Raw genomic sequence first — 17,384 nt, forward strand, 5'->3', positions numbered from 1 at the left:
ACTCAAAGACTGAAAGAAGAACAAAAATAACATCACATCCTTCTTGACAAACATTTCCATAATACAGGGATAGCAATGTGCCTAAAATAGCACTTGTATCTCACATTTAAAAATCAATCAGATGAGCACCTGGGTGGCTCAGTCTGTTCACTGTCTGACTCTTGGTCTAAGGGTTGTGAGATCAAGCCCCAGGTCTGGCTTAATGCTCAGTGGGGAAGGTCCTTCTTTCTCCCTCTCCCTCTGCCCCTCCCTCAGCTTACATTCACTCTTTCTCTAAAATAAATGAATTTTTTAAAAATTCAAGATGGGCCTGAATCAGCATTTTTTTGTTTGTTTGTTTGTTTGTTTGTTTTTACTGTCGACATGATATAACTTCAGACACGAAGTTTCGACCAAATAAAAGATGGTCTGTTTTGAAAATGAGTTTGGCAAGACACTGAACCTCCTTGTGGCTCACACATGAAAGGTTAATCTAGACAACCAGATTTATTAGGAATCAGAGTTCATCAATTAGACAACTAGGTTTTTTATATTAACATAATGTATTATTTGTTTTAGGGGTACAGGTCTGTGATTCATCAGTTTTACATAATTCACACTACTCCCCATAGCACATACCCTCCCCTGTGTCCATCACCCAGCCACCCCATCCCTCCACCAGCCCTCAGTTTGTTTCCTGAGATTAAGAGTCTCTTGTGGTTTGTCTCCCTCTCTGGTTTCATCTTGTTTCATTTTTCCCTCCTTACCTCTATGATTCTCTGTCTTGTTTCTCAAATTCCTCATATCAGAGAGATCATATGATAATTGCCTTTTTCTGATTGACTTATTTCACTTAGCATAATACCCTCTAATTCCATCCACGTTGTCGCAAATGGTGAGATTTCATTTTTTGATGGCTGCATAGTATTCCATTGTATATATACACCATATCTTCTTTATCCATTCATCTGTTGATGGACATCTAGGTTTTTTCCATAGTTTGGTTATTGTGGACACTGCTGCTATAAACATTGTGGTGCACATGCCCTTTCAGATCACTACATTTGTATCTTTGGGGTCATGTTACAACCCAGTAGTGCAATAGCTGGGTCATAGGGTAGCTCTATTTTCAACTTTTTGAGGAACCTCTATACCGTTTTCCACAGTGGCTACACCAGCTTGCATTCCCACCAGCGGTGTAGGAGGGTTCTTCTTTCTCTGCATCCTCGCCAACATCTGTCATTTCCTGTGTTAATTTTAGCCATTTTGACTGGTGTGAGGTGGTATCTCATTGTGGTTTTGATTTGTATTTCTCTGATGCCAAGTGAGGTTGAACACTTTCTGGTGTGTCTTTTGGCCATTTGGACTAGGCAACCAGTTTTTAATATTCCCGTAATAAAAGCAAAGTCATCTGCTGATGGCTGATTGACATTGTGAGAAACAAAGTCCATGTGAAGCTTTTCTGCCCTCAAACACAAGTCGACAAAATATTACAGGCATGGCAGTAACATGCAATACTCAATGAAAGCCTTCAGCTCAGAAGAGACACTACCAATCTCTCCTGGAACGTCCCTGGCTGGATTAGTCTCTAATGCACAGTTTGAAAGGAGATGATTCATACATCTCATTGCAATTGTCATGACATGGAATGGTCCCTTCTCCACTGGGGGAACAATGTCTGGGGAAACATGCTGGGAAGAGGGATGAGCCTCTCTTTCAACATTCACTGAGCTCAAGTCAAACTTTTCTCTGCAACTTGTTTCAATTGCTTGTGAAGAGCTTGCCCCTAGTGGCTCATTAGTGATACGTGAAAGTTGCCTATGAGGAAGGGGGATGGTGTCTGTGGGGACCCCAGCTGCAGAGAGCAGACTCTGGAGGGTGAATTTGCAGACACAAATCTGATTTCCTGGTTGCTCCCAGGGAGGACTCTGCCAGCCTGGCCCTGTATCTGCCTCTGTTGGGAAGAGGGCACCACAGGCCCCAAATGATGGTACGCGTTAATTTACGAGTTCAGAAGTTCATGAGTTCATGTCCTGTGAGTGCCTCATGGGCAGGAAGACACAACAAAAGCTGATTCTGCTCAGGTCCCTGGAATAAACTCCTTTCCCCTATCTCTCCTACAGTCCCCTTATGTAGTTGGCTCATGAAAAGTAATGCGAAGAGCCAGTGAAGATTTCAGTAGAAGGGGCAGATCTGCTGTGTGGTAAATGATGACTTCTCCCTGAGATGAATTGGTGGGGACCATGATGATAGAGAGTTATTTTCCCTTTGACTCTGCACCACGTAGTATGTTCTTTGACTTGCCTCTATCTTTTTTTTTTAATAACTTTTAAATTTTTTGATAAACATATAATGTATTATTAACCCCAGGGGTACAGGTCTTTGAATCTCCAGGTTTACACACTTCACAGCACTCACCAAAGCACATAACCCCACCCCCTCTCCCGACCTCCCCTCCCCCCAGCAACCCTCAGTTTGTCTTGTGAGATTAAGAGTCACTTAAGGTTTTTCTCCCTCCCGATCCCATCTTGTTTCATTTATTCTTCTCCTACCCCCCAACCCCCCACGTTGCATCTCCACTTCCTCATATCAGGGAGATCATATGATAGTTGTCTTTCTTCAATTGACTTACTTCACTAAGCATGATACCCTCTAGTTCCATCCACGTTGTCGCAAATGGCAAGATTTCATTTCTTTTGATGGCTGCATAGTATTCCATTGTATAGATGAATACTATACGTCTTCTTTATCCATTTATCTGTTGATGGATATCTAGGTTCTTTCTACAGTTTAGCTATTGTGGACATTGCTGCTATAAACATTCAGGTGAATGTGCCTCTTCGGATCTCTGCGTTTGTATCTTTAGGGTAAATACCCAGTAGTGCAATTGCTGGGTCATAGGGTAGCTCTATTTTCAACTTTTTGAGGAACCTCCATGCTGTTTTCCAGAGTGGTTGTACTAGCTTACATTCCCACCAACAGTGTAAGAGGGTTCCTCTTTCTCCGCATCCTCACCAGCATCTGTCATTTCCTGACTTGTTAATTTTAGCCATTCTGACTGGTGTGAGGTGGTATCTCATTGTGGTTTTGATTTGTATTTCCCTGATGACTTGCCTCTTTCTTCATCCTCCTTCTCACTCATACCCAACATTTGAGAGTGGAGGGAGAGAGGGAATGAGAAATAAAACTATATTCCAAACCATGGCTCTTTTCCATTCAACCTTGCTGCCTCTTTGTGTCCCAGAATTCAGTGAAACCTTTCCATGTTCTGGAGTAAATCTGTCACTATTCTAGTTCCCTAGATGTAAAAATTTTAGTGCTGTAGTTTTTTATGTTTAGGAATATTCAGTTTCCAGTCTTCCATTAGACTTGCCTACTACCCTATCATCAATGACTTGTGAAGACATGATTATTTGGGATGAACAAAAACTCTACTAAGCATTGTAGGGATATGCCCATGCATAATCTACAGTCCTTTCTTGAAATAAGTATGTAATGTAATAATCAATAATGTAATGAGACGTGAGCAGATAGATATGGGTAACACAAAGAATATGATGTTTGTGAGATGAGTCATATAACCTTAAACACCAGCATTGCTCTATGTTATTATATCTCAAGCATTTGCACTAACCTACTCCAGTTCACAGCTCAGGAAGGATAAACATCAGGTTTATCACCTATAGTCAGGTTTCCACTGGCACCAGTATGCATAAGGGAGTTCATTTACTGCACCTGAGAAGCACTGGGTTATGTGCTCAGTATAGGTCTATGGGATGGGGTCAGTAAAGAAGTTAAAGGAAATGCACTACTGTTAGAGTCTTTAAAATCAAGGCAGTCTTCTAACTGAGAATGAACGAAGGAAAGAGAAAGAAAATTAGAAGAGGCAAGTCATGGAACAGATGAATATGTGAGTTGATGAGCAAAGTGTGGGGATAGCTTGAGTCCAAGTCATGTTAGGCCTCATATTCAAAGGTAATACTTGGATTTATCCTGGCTTTTTCATCATTTTATATACAGACTGGCTGACAGAATATACTCAGTGATTTATTTAGGAGGATTTAAAAGATCCTGTATGGAGGATAGATAAGGGCAGGGAGACGTGGGAGGTAGCCATCCACAATAAGCCTGTTGTGGTGGTCACAGTAAGGGTTGGTCAGTGTCAGGACCGAGTCAGAAAGGATCTGATGGTGAGGATAAGAGTACTATGAGCCTTGAGATCGGAGATTGAGAAAGGAGAGAAGTGAGAGGCAAGAAGGCCAGTGAGGGAGGGGTACTGAAGACTGGCCACTGGGGATTAGGGAAGTGACCTCTGGACACCAGGGAAGAGGGGATGGGAACTGACTTATGGGTTCCTAGCCCTCAGATGTAGACTAGGAGAAGAAGCTGGGACTCTTAGACACTTGGCCTCATGGAGTAGAACAAACTTGACTTTGAATCAGAAGTCCTGGGTCCCCACCCAAATCCTATATTCATATTTTCATGTCCCTAAGGTGCTATAGTAACTCTGGACATCTCAGCATCAAGGGAACCTGTGTCTCTTAGCCTGTTTAAACTTGAAAGGGTACCAAGAGTTCCATGAAGAAGTCTAGCTACTGTCTGAGGCTTCCTGACACCCATACTGAACAATAGCAAAGCACCAAAAATTCAGAATAGTAGCAGGGAGAGGAGTAGTGTAGGGGCAGGGTTATGATCTTTGAGAGGTCCAGATTTGTCTTGACTCTAGGAGAGAGGGGGAACATTGCCTAACTCAGTAATGACCAATGACCTTGAGAGTATATAGGACCATATTATAGTTAATAATTACTAGTCATACAGTCCTGGTAACAATAACCTTTCTGAAACTCAGTAAATTGGGAATAATTTTAACATCTTCTAATGTAAAGCCAAGAGGGCCTCAAATGATGCTGAGTAGCGCCAGCTCCAAAGTCCTCTGAAATTCCTAGATCACTATGGTGGCCACTGTCTCATGCGGTGGCTGGAACCATCCAAAAATATCCAAATATGTCGTTTGTCCTGAGTTTTGTTGTGTGTAAAATGAGTGTTTTAGAATCCACCCTTTTTATAGATACAAGCAAATGCTTTTATTTTATTTTATTTTAAAGATTTTATTTATTTATTTGACAGAGATGTAGCAGGAGTGGGAACATAAGCAGGGGGCAGCGGGAGAGGGAGAAGTAGGCTTCCCACTGAGCAGGAAGCCCAATACAGGGCTTGATCCCAGGACCCTGGGATCATGACCTGAGCTGAAGGCAGACGCTCAACAACTGAGCCACCCAGGCGCCCCAAACTAATGCTTTTATGACTTAAGAGCAACCACCGGCCTCATACTAAAAGGATGGGCATGACCATATATCATTAATTAGAGAAATAGTCCTAGGTGAATTTAGACCTCAGGTCCTCTGATTATAAAATGAAAAACATGATATCCAAAAATCTTCTAAGCTCTAAAATTTTCTAGTTCTAGAATATGAGATTAGTTTCCTTAAGGCTCTCTTCATGTCATGATTCCTCAGACTGTAGATGAAGGGATTGACCAGGGGAGTCACCACTGTGAAGATGACAGTGGCCACCGTGTCTTGGATGGAGTAGGAGGATGAAGGGCGCATATATACCCCCAGGATTGTCCCATAGAAGAGGGAGACCACAGTGAGATGGGATCCACATGTGGACAGGGCTTTCCTTATTCCATGGGCAGATGGCAACTTCAGCACATTGGAGAGGATATAAGCATATGAAAGGATGATACAGGTAAACGGCATCAGAAATATCATTCCCCCCACAGTGAACACCACCAGGTCATTGATAGAGGTGTCAGAACAAGACAGCTTTAGAATTGCATAGGGGTCACAGAAAAAGTGATGCACAGTATTGTCGAAACAGAATATGAGTTGGACCATGAGAATAGTGTGCAGCAGAGCATGCAGGTTTGTAATGACCCAAGATGCCACCACCAGAAGGATGCAGAGCCTGAGCTTCATGATCATGGTATAGTGGAGTGGGCAGCAGATGGCTACATACCGGTCATAGGCCATCACGCTCAGGAGGAACCCATCCATGTTGATGAAAGTGATGAAGAAGTAGATCTGGGTCATGCATTCCACGTAAGAGATAGACTTGCTTCCCAGGATGTGATTCACCAGCATCTTGGGGATTGTGACTGACGAAAAGCAGATGTCAACACAGGAGAGGTTAGCCAAGAAGAAGTACATGGGGGTGTGGAGGTGACTGTCCCCGGTGATGGCCAAAACAATGAGCAAGTTCCCAATGATGGTGACCAAGTACATCCCCAAGAATAGCCCAAAGAGAACGTCCTCCTGCTCTGACCGCCCAGAGAGTCCCAGGAGAAGGAACTCTGTGACAATAGTCTGGTTGTCTCCATCCATGTCTGCAGGGGAGAAAATGTAATCACAGGGTCAGATCACATGTTAACATTTAAGCCAATGGATTTTGGAATAGTTTATTTACTTAGTTCAAAATTAACTAAAGATGAATAATCATTTTACAGAAAAATCCTCCTTCATTTCAAGAGTGTTTAATTACCAATGGCTGTAGTTCAATTTATTCCACTTTCTTTACTGAGTATCCTATATTGATACTTTCATGTGTAGTATTTAACCCAGTCTAATAATTGAGATACTTAATTTCATTCAACAGATAAAGCAACCAGGGTCAGGATAGTTAAGTGATATTTCCACACTCACGAGACAGTAAAAGTTAGTAGATATCCAAATAGGGTGAAGTGCTTTTTTTCTGTGTGTGTGGTTTTTTTTTAAGATTTTATTTATTCCTTTGACAGAGATCACAAGTAGGCAGAGGGGCAGGCAGAGAGAGAGGGAGAAGCAGGCTCCCCGCTGAGCAGAGAGTCCGATGTGGGGTTCCATCTCAGGATCCTGAGATCATGACCCAAGCCAAAGGCAGAGGCTTTAACCCACTGAGCCACCCAGGCACCCCCTGTGTGGTATTTTTTGATTAGCTAACCATTTATTAGGACAACTTAACCATGTGGCAGGCTCTGTACTAAGTGCTGTATTACAAACCCACGGTCGTTATCTGTAACATTTGTATTTTCCCAGATTATGTAGATAATGGAGAATTTGCAGGTTTGGAAAGACCGGGTTGGCAGTTTGTCCCTAACATTTTAGCTGCTATGAGGTTGACCGAACCATAGATCACAGCTGTTGGGAAGGCTATCCTAAGCGTGCTGTTCAGGGTGTGGTGTGAAACATTCCTCTGATTTCTGATAGAAGAACAAAGACGGGTATATTTTTGAAAACAATACAGTCACATATAGCATATATGTATTCAATAATATAGTCCTTTTTGCTTTTGGACAGAAGGGATTTATTGATGGGTAAAGACCAAATTCATGTGTTACCTCCAGCAAATAATCCCAGGACTAAGAAATCATTATAGGATGGGGGGTGGGGGTGGTGGGAGTCAAGTAAAGCACAGTGAAAGACATGTTCCTGGAAAAATATATGGTTTGGGAATAGTAAAGGCGAGGGGACGCATTCATTACTCAGGCCTAAGTGGAGAAAGGGGAGAAAGAGAGGCAGGGAACTGGTTTGTGATGTGACTCCATGGCTGGGCCAGAAGACCTTGAAGGGAATATTCCTAGGAAGTTGGCTGTAGGATACACATAAAATGGAGACAGTGAGGTCCCTATCGCTGTGAGATTTCAATCAGTAAAATCAAGGGGAAAGCGCTCAGATTGGATGTTGTTTATTACCTGGACTAGTTCCCAGATCATAGGTACGTAAAACCATACTAGACAGAAGCTCGAAGGTGTTCCGCAGGGAGCATGGTTACCGTGGGCTGTAGACGCTGAGGGGTGAGAGAGATACAGATCAAGAAAACAAGACAGTGGCTGCCCAGCACCAGCAAATGTTCAGGATGTAAAGACAGGTGGTTTCCCATAATGGAAACAGAGGAAAAGATAAAAGAGGGGCAATAGGGTATCAAGTGAGAGTGGTCTGATCGCCTCTGGCTGGCTACCAAAGGCCAAAGACTGAGTAAAACAAGCCCAAAGTATTCCATGCTTCCTGGTATGGAGTTTTTATGCCAGCATTGGGAGTGTCAGTTACGGGAGGAAAAAAAGTTATAATTTCATAGTTTGCACCCCTAAAATCCAGACTCCCCAGGAAACAAGCCACATCATGGTAGTCACCCCCTGAATTCCTCTTCCTCTGAATGGCCCTTCACCGCCCACCCCTGAACTTTCACTCAGTCTCCCATGCAGCGTCCTCTGAGGAAAAGAGCGTTCCTGCCGGCGCCCGGGGAAGGACTATACCTATGACTGGTCTCCTGCCCCGATCTCTCTGGAGTCGTGTTGGTGTGTGGCCATCTCTGAGCCATCTGACACAGGTGCAGCTTTGAGGGTTTGTGTTCCTGGACCTCAGAGCTGAAGCTGCTTTGAGCCCTGTCCCCAGCCCCAGCTGAGTCCCCTCTGTGGGGCTCCGTGTGGCACCCAAGTAGCCTCCCTCTGGGACACCTAGATACTGCGGGATGAGCAAACCTAGGGAAGCAACTGCTGGGAAGGTGCAGAGTAGGGGCAGCATGGAAGGGTCTGGAATGCCTTCCAGAAGAGTCTCTGGGGGTTGAGGGAGGCAGAATGACTCTGGGGCAGGATTTTTAGGAGCCCGCAGTCACTGATGCTGGCACCACGGACCTTAGCTCTCTCCTTCATCTCCCACTGCTGCTTTCCAGTTCCACCCTGGAAACAAGCTTGTTCTGTCCTTCCCTGGGCAGCACATCCTGAAAAGAGAAAGGGTTGTACAGGTCAAACCAAGACATGTGTCCCCTTCCCGCTTGCTTAGGTGCAGAGGGATGTCATCAGTCTGTTTTTGCAGAAGTACAACTGTGTGTGTTGTGTGTCTGTGTGTTTCCATCCATGTGAATCTGTCTGTTGTTGGAGGTACCCTGCCCTTCTTACCGGGGTCTTCTCTGCTGTGAGATGTGGAGATGTGGCTATGGGACCCCTGTCACCACTGGCTCCTTGATTGACCCTGGATGATTGCAGGGTCTCAGCTCTGAGGACTGAAGAACCTTTTCTCACCGAAGGAGAACATCTGGAGTTAGACAATGGGGCTCTCCCAGGTCTGGCTTGGAGGATTGGGAGCAAAGAAGTAGATCTTTGTTCCCTGGAGACTGGGACTTTCTTGGGGCTCTAGGTAGCAATAGTTGCTAAGGTTGGGGGTCCCTAGGGTAGATTCCCCATAGCTCCGCTAGAGACACACATACCAACGGCTCTTTGTTCCTCTTCTCTCTGGACACCACTGTCTCTGTGTGAGAGGAACTCAGTTTGGTGCTCAGACTTGTCACTCCCAGTTACCTCAAGTATGTCTTATGTCACAGAATCTACCTCATCCCTTGCTCTGCCCAAAGCGGACCTGAAGAAAAATCATGAAGTCAGTGAAATTGGCCCACCTACACTATAGCAATTCTGTTCTGGATACACTTTGCTCCTGCCTTGACTCGCTTGGAATCCTAAAGGTTTCAGGACCCTGAACTTTTTCCTCTCTCAAACATACAGTTTGATTTGTTAATTTGTACTGAGAAAGTAATTATTTAGAACAGAGCCTCAAATCTGTGTTTTAATCTAATAGTGACTATGTCCCCAGCGCAGGAAACTGGAGGCATCGCCTAGAGATACTGGCCTGTAGACTGGGTAGGGGTTCTGGGGACGGGTGTGGATGTCGTCATCTAAATGGTATCTAATGGCTCTCGGAACTTGGGTGTGTATTTCTAAGTTTGCATTTGTATGTCATACACAAAGCAAAACTTTCAAAAGATGTATATTTCAAAACTCACCTTTTAAAAAATAGAAAAAAAGGACACAAATGTGAAGTTGGGCAGAGATGTTTAGGTAAAAATTGAGAGAATCGGGGTGACATTATTAATTATGGATAGGGTAGTAATTAAGTCAACCAGGAGCATAAGTCATAAAAGACTAACATCTTTTTTTAAAAGATATTATTTATTTGTCTATTTATTTATGTGCAAGAGAGAGGAGAGAGACGGAGGAACAGAGGGAATGGAATAGACCCCACACTAAGTGCAGAGCCCAACTTGGGGCTCGATTTCATAACCCTGAGATCTCTACCTGAGCTGAAATCAAGAGTTGAGCGCTTAACTGACTGAGCTACCCAGGTACCCCAAAAAGTGATATCTTACGATAATAAGGGGAAAACTCTTATGAATCACCAAATGAAACAGTGTAACAACAGTTTACATAAGGCAAAGGCTCATGAAAATTTTTAAGATTGATTAAATTAATATCTTGATAGACTTTAACATACATTTCCCAGAATGTGATAAAGTAGTTAATAAAAAAATATGACAGAGATTTTATTTAAACCATGAGGAAATCTGATTTCAAAGACATCTAGTTCCACCCTGTAAATGGAGATGACACATTCTTTTTCCAGCCCAGGAAACAATCACATATTTGTGATTTGGTCCTTTTTAGGCTATCACAAAAACTATTGATAGGGGCCCCAAACACTGATTTTATAGAATATATCCTCTTTTTTAAATAATCTTATTTATTTATTTATTTGACAAACAAGAGATCACAAGTAGGCAGAGAGGCAGGCCGAGGGGGTGGGGGAAGCAGCCTCCCCGCTGAGCAGAGAACCCGATACGGGGCTCGATCCCAGGACCCTGAGACCATGACCTGAGCCAAAGGCAGAGCCTTAACCCGCTGAGCCACCCAGGCACCCCTAATGCTATTTTGTTTATTGAAGTACAGTTTACACACGATGTTACATTAGTTTCAGGTATATAGTACTGTTTTTGACCTTTGATTTGCACTCTTGCCTACCTTCTTGCCATCTGACAGATGACTGTCCCATTTCTTCTTCCTTAAATCCCCCTAATGTAGGCACATTACACTTTGAGGCAGGCCAGTATTTTATTATCAACATTCTGACTCTGTTACACCCGGTGGGTGTACTTACATTAACTTTTTTTCCTTGTACAAGTTTTGGATGTTCCTGAAATTAATCATTGCGTATTTTTTTCATTGGTTTCATTTTCATGCCTTTATTTTTCCCCTATTCCAAAATTAACTCTTCCAGGCTTTGAGTTCTATTTGAACAATAAACAGGCCCCACTGAAGGGTACACTTTGATGAGTCTGGTTAGTCATGTGCAGTCGTGTAACCATCACCACAATCAACTTACAGAATGGTTCCACTATCCTACAGTTCTTGGCCTCCCTTTGCAGCTGGTAGCTTCCCACAACCAGATAGGTTCCCTGCATTATTATATAAATTGTTCAATTTGCCAGTTTCTATGGAAAAACCTGATGAACTTTTGATTGAGATTGCATGGAATTTCATCAATCAAAAGTTGCCAGCCTGGGGTGCCTGGTTGGCTCTTTTGGTGGAGGCTTAGACTCAGGGTTGTGAGGTCGAGCCTGGGATCGGCTGCTGAGCTAGGAGTAAGGAACCTGCTTAGGATTCCCTCTCTCCCTCTCCCTTGCCCCCTACCCTCCTGGGTGCTCTCTCTACAAAAAAAAAAGAAGAAAAAGAAAATGGATAGCTTAATAGCATTTAGTCTCCTGACCTAAAAGCATAGCGCATTTCTTCATTTTAAAAGGTTTTCTTTCATTTCTCTCATGAATGCTATTTTTAGTCTTCAGTGGACAGATTGCTCACATTTTTGGACAGCTTTAAATACTAAATATTTCATATTTTATGCTAAATTAGCATTTATGTAGTTACATAATCGGCATTTATGTAACTAGTACTAAGGTTTTAATTTGAATTTCTCATTGTTGGTTGTATGACTTTTTAAAAAACTTGCCCTTAGATCCTAAAACTTCACTAACATCACTAATTAGTTCTGGTAGATTGTTTATAATTCCACCATAAATTCTCTGTGTGAGTGTTTCGTCCACACACACAGGCATTTTTCTTCTTTCTTTCTAATCCAGTTGCTCTTCAATAAAAATATTTTCTGCTCACAGCACTTTTGATACCAAATGGGTCCTGTCTGGTTTTTTGTTTTTTCTCTCCCTCCCCCTCTGCCAACTGACAACCAGTTCTCTCTTGGGACACCACTTGGGTGTCCCATAATTCAGTTCAGTTCTAACACTATCCTGACCTAGCATAGACCCCAGAGGTTAAGGGTATGGTCCTACAAGACTGCCCCAACCTCAGATGCCAGTTACAAGTAGTGGGTCCCTAGGATACCCGCACTCTCCCTAATTTGGCTACAAATTGAGATTTCAATGACCCCTTCCTCAGGTTGGTTAATTTGCTGTGACGGCTCACAGAACTCAAGGACACACTTTACTTACTCTCACTGGTTTACTATAAAGGATATTATAAAAGATACAAATAAATAGCCAAATAGAGAGGCACTGTAGGGCAAAGCCAGGGATGGCCCTGAGTATAGGAGCTTCTGACCCCATGGTATCTAGATGTGCCAGCCTCCCAACACACAGCTCCTCTCAGAAACTCTGAATCCTGTAGTTTAGGAATTCAAGCAGAGAACACTGTGTGGGCATGTTGGTTAAATCATGGGCTCTTGGTGATTAACTCAATCTTCAGTGACTCATCCCTCCCTGGAGGTGGGGGACTGGGGTTAAAAGTTACAACTGACTGGTCACCTCGTTGATTCCTCTGGTCACCAACCCCCATCCTGAAGCTATCTAGGGGCCCACTGAGAGTCATTTCATTAGCATACATTTAGGTATGGTGTAAGGGGCTTATTATGCATAACAAAATATGGTCCTCTCTCCCCCTCACTCAGGAGATCCCAAGGGTTTCAGAAGCTCTTGTGTCAGGAACTAGGGATGAAGATTAAATATATATATCCACTTACACCACATTTTTATTTCTTCTTATTGTTTCATTATACTGGCTGGAGCCTCTAGTACAATATTGAGTAGAAGTGGTAAGAACATACAACCCTGCCTTGTAACTAATTTTTAAAAAATTTATTTGCGAGAGAGAGCATGAGTGGGGGAAGGGCAGAGAGAGACACAGAGGGGTAGTAGACTCCTTGCTGAGCACAGAGCCCCATGAGGGGCTGGCTCCCAGGACCCTGAAATCAAGACCTGACCCTAAATTAGGAGTGTGATGGTTAACAGTTGACCTACTGAGCCACCCAGGAGCCCCATTGTTCCTAATTTTAAGGGGAAAGTAGTCTCCCTTTCAACATCATGAAAGGGATGATGGCTATAGTTTTTTCATGTGCGACTTTAATCAAGTTAAAGAAATCTTCTGTTCCATTTTGCATGTATGCTGCATTTTGTCTGTTGCATTAGCTGTGTCTATTGAGATGGTTTTCCTTTTTTAGTTTGTTAATACAATGAATTACAATGGCTTGCGTTTCTAACATTAATCCCACTCTGCATTCCTGGGGTGAAGCCTGTTTGGTCATATGTATTATCCCATTTAACTATGATGAGATACTGATTTTCTAAAGTTTTATCCAGGATCCCCAGTGAATCTATATTCATAAAGAATATTGGTCTGTCAGGGCATCTGGGTGGCTCAGTGGGTTAAGCCTCTGCCTTTGGCTCGGGTCATGATCCCAGGGTCCTCAGATTGAGCCCCACATTGGGCTCTCTGCTCAGCAGGGAGCCTTCTCCACCCCCGCCCCCGCCCCAGCCTGCCTCTCTGCCTACTTGTGATCTGTCTGTCAAATAAATAAATAAAAACTTTTAAAGAAAAAGAATATTTGTTATTATAATGTTTGATAAAATGAATTGGGAAGGTACTCAAACCTTTTCAATTTTCTGAAAGAACTTGTGCCTAGTTTTATTACATATTTCTTAAAAGTCTGATAGATTTCATCAGTGTAGCCATCTGGGCCTGAAATCTTCTTTGTGGGAAGTTTTTTAAAACTATAATTCAGTTATTAATTAGATATAGGACTACTTTGCTTATTTATTGTTGAGTTAGGTTTGATAGATTATCTTTTGTAAGATTGTCCATTTCATCTGATTTATCAACTTTACCGGAATAAAGTTGTCCATAATATTCTCTTACCATCCTTTTAATGTCTCTAGAATTTGTACTGATGTACTTCTGTCATTCTTTGTGTTAGTCTTTTCTGTCTTATCTTTGTCCTGATCGGCTTTGCGAGAGATTCTAGTGTTTTTCATTTTCTTAGTGAACCAGCCTTCAGTTTTATTAATTTTCACTATCACCTGTTTTCTATTTCATTGATTGAAACTGTCAAAGAAAATATGAATTGGACAGTAGTTAAAGTGGCAAAAACAGATTTTATTCAGGTTTATTGCAATAGGGGAAGGAGTCCTAAGTATAAGAACCAGGTTTAATTCAGAATATAGCCTGAGAAAGTTGGAATTTTTAATCAAGGAGCAAGGTGATGGAAAGTAGCTAAGAGGGACACCAGGTATAGTGGAGGCTTCTAGTTAAGACCAACCAAAGAGGATTCTTTGCTGAAGACAGACCAGGATGGGCAGACCTCACTTGAGGGATGCTGGAAGATGTGGAACCCACCAGGGATGGAGGGTGACCAGATACCTAGCGGGGGAGATTCTGGTTAAACTGACTTTGAAGGGTTCTTGCTAAAACTGGGATTTACAAGGAAATACACAAATGGGCCTAAGAGAAGTTTCAGGAGCCCGACTCATACTTTGTCCATGAAAAAATCTTTGTCAACAATCTGATCTCTGTATGTTCTTTTTTCTTCTTACTTTCGGTTTCATTTGCAACTAGACAGTCATTTGTCTAGTTAAGATAAAGGTTAGGTAACTGATTTAAGACTTTTTTCTTTCTTCCTCTGTCCCTACCTCTCTCTCCCTCTTTCTCTCTCATCTCCTGCATTGGGGGCATTGGAGAGTACATGGTTTTTCAATGTCAGCATGCCCTTTGCAAAATTAGAGCCAATCCGGGGTTCTGAATGGACTAGGAGGCAGGATGCCCTTGAGTGTCTGGATCTTTTCAGGTCAGGGAATTCCTTTAGGGTCAGAGTTTCCCAAATCTCACCGTGCCTTTAGTCTGGACATGTTGGCGGTCTAAGTTCTGGGTGCCCTAGAAGGTTGCAGAGGAACATTGTGAATTGAGGTTATTGTGCCCACTCCGAGGTGTGCAAGTCAACACTTCTTGGAGGATTCCTGTGTCCTAGGGACTGAATTCAACTGTGTACCCTCGGGATTCAGGAATCAGATAAGGTCAGAATGACTCTGAGGGCTAGAGTCTCCCAGGGATTGTGGTAGTTAAAAGAATGCTAATAAATGAAATAAAGTAGCACGTTTGCCTGTGTTTCGTACATTCAAAGTACATCCTAAATGCTTCTCTCTCATTGACTCTCAGTCCTCCAAATCTTCATCAGGTAGGTACAGGTGATCCTCACTTTCTGTGGGTTCCGTGTTTGGACAGTCGCCTACTCACTAAAATGTATTTGAAACCCAGAGAAGGTCAGTACTCGCAATGCTCTTTGGCAGCTGGGCAGGCATTTGCAGCCGTGCGCGTGCGCAGGGGGTGAAAACTTCGAGTCACCACGCTCCCAGCCGAGGTCAAACAAAGCCGCTGTTCTAGCTGTTCTGCCTTCTTGTTTTAACTTCCATGCTGTAAACAGGTGTCTTTTTGCAGTCTCCTAAGTGCCGCCACTTCTTGCATTTTTGTGTTTTGGGGGGTAATTTTGCTGCTCAACGTGGCTTCTAAGCATAGTGCTGCAAATTCTAAGTGCAGGAAGGCCGCGATGTGCTTTAGGGAGAAAATATATATGCTCAGTAACCCAGGTTCAGGCGTGAATCACAGTGCTGTTGGCCCCAAGGTCAATGTTGGTAAGTTAGCAATATGTACTAAAATAAGATATAAACAGAAACACATACAACAAGGTCACATATTGATTGGTGATAATGTTGTGGCCAGGGATGCCTGGGTGGTGCAGTCAGTTAAGCATCAGACTCTTGGTTTTGGCTTAGGTCTGACCTCAGGGTCCTAGGATCGAGCTCCCTTGTTGGGCTCTGTGCTCAAAAGGCAGTGTGCTTGAGTTTCTCTCTCTCCCTCTCTCTCCTGCGTGCTCTCTCCCTCACAAATAAAAGAATTTTCAAAAAAGAAAATATTGTGGAACCTCTTTTTTTGGAGCAGTGGTTCAATATTCACTGACTCGGTGTTTGTAGTGACTTTATGGAACATAGCTACCTCAAAGAGAATCAGGGCACCTGGGTGGCTCAGTCAGTTAACCATCTGCTTTTGGCTCAGGTCGTGATCTCGGGGTCCTGGAATCGAGCCCCGTGTCAGGCTCCCTGCTAAGCCAGAAGTCTACTTCTCCCTCTCCCTCTGACCTTCCCCACTGCTTCTACTTTCTCTCTCTCCCTCTCTTTCAGATGAATAAAAAATAAAATAAAAGAGAATCAACTATATTATTATCCCCAGATGATAAAGCTGAGGCACAGAGATATATTAAGAAACGAGCCCAAGGGTTGCCTGGGTGGCTCAGAGGATTGAGCCTCTGCCTTCGGCTTGGGTCGTGATCTCAGGATCCTGCGATCAAGCCCCACATTGGGCTCTCTGCTTGGCAGGAAACCTGCTCCCCCACCTGCCCCCCACCCCGCCTGCCTCTCTGCCTACTTGTGATCTGTTAAATAAATTTTAAAAATCTTAAGAAAGAAAGAAAAGAAATAAGCCCAGGATCACATAGCATAGCAAGTGGTATAGCTGGTATTTGAACCCAGGGCTGTTTGGCTTCAGAACTTACACCCCTACCCTCCACACCATTCTCCCTCTTGTAGGATGAAAGGCTTCTGGGTGTCAGGCCTCCATGATGGTCGTGAGTGGTAGTTGGAGTCAGGATGCCCCCTGGAAGGCCAGATGCCCCTAAGGCTCCCAGTTCCCTGAGGGATTATGGGTATTCTGGAAAGGCAAGTCAAACTGTCAGGGTCTCAACGTCCTTGGGGAGCAGGGGTCGTGGGTCAGAGTTTCTTTGTAATATCAATCAGTCTGTCCTGGATGGCTGGGCAGTTTCCCTGTAGGCTTAGGGTACCTTGAGGTTGCAGGCTGTTTTGGAATTCAGTGTTTGCTTATAGGTCCAAGTTACTGGGTCTTGGGGCATCAGGATGTCCTGGGGCTTGGGTTGCTCCAGGAAATCACACTGTATGCTGGGGTAGGAGAAAGGTGGGTATCTTGGATCGATTCTTCTCTTCTTGAATGTGGTTATGGACTGAATATTCGTGTCGCCCCTGCCTCTATTCCTACGTTGAAGCCCTAAGTGGGTGTGACAGCATTTGGAGGTGGGGCCTTGGGGAGGCAATCGGAGGGAGATGAGATCCTGAGGCGAGGACTCCAGTCTTGGGGTTAGCATCTGGACGCGAAGAAAAAGAGAGGCCAGAGGTGCTTCTCTCTCTCTCTCTCTCTTATCCCCAGATGATAAAGCTGAGGCACAGAGATATATTAAGAAAGGAGACCATGGGTCTCA

The 17,384-nt window shown here is 43.5% G+C and overlaps 2 protein-coding genes across 2 annotated transcripts in view; one reads left to right on the top strand and one right to left on the bottom strand.

Annotated features, from left to right (window-relative positions):
* Nucleotides 1-17,384, top strand: part of PROP1 (PROP paired-like homeobox 1) — a gene marked incomplete at its 5' end in the record, with an annotated part of 94,756 nt that overhangs the window by 71,844 nt on the left and 5,528 nt on the right. The window lies entirely within an intron of this gene.
* LOC309860821 (olfactory receptor 1E1-like) lies at nt 5,427-6,365 on the bottom strand (the record flags this gene model as incomplete). The annotated part of the gene is made up of 1 exon (XM_082723264.1): nt 5,427-6,365. One exon carries the CDS (start codon nt 6,363-6,365, stop codon nt 5,427-5,429), a length of 939 nt encoding a protein of 312 aa, XP_082579390.1.

Source organism: Mustela nivalis, assembly GCF_964662115.1.
Source record: "Mustela nivalis genome assembly, chromosome: 3".
NCBI lineage: Eukaryota > Metazoa > Chordata > Mammalia > Carnivora > Mustelidae > Mustela > Mustela nivalis.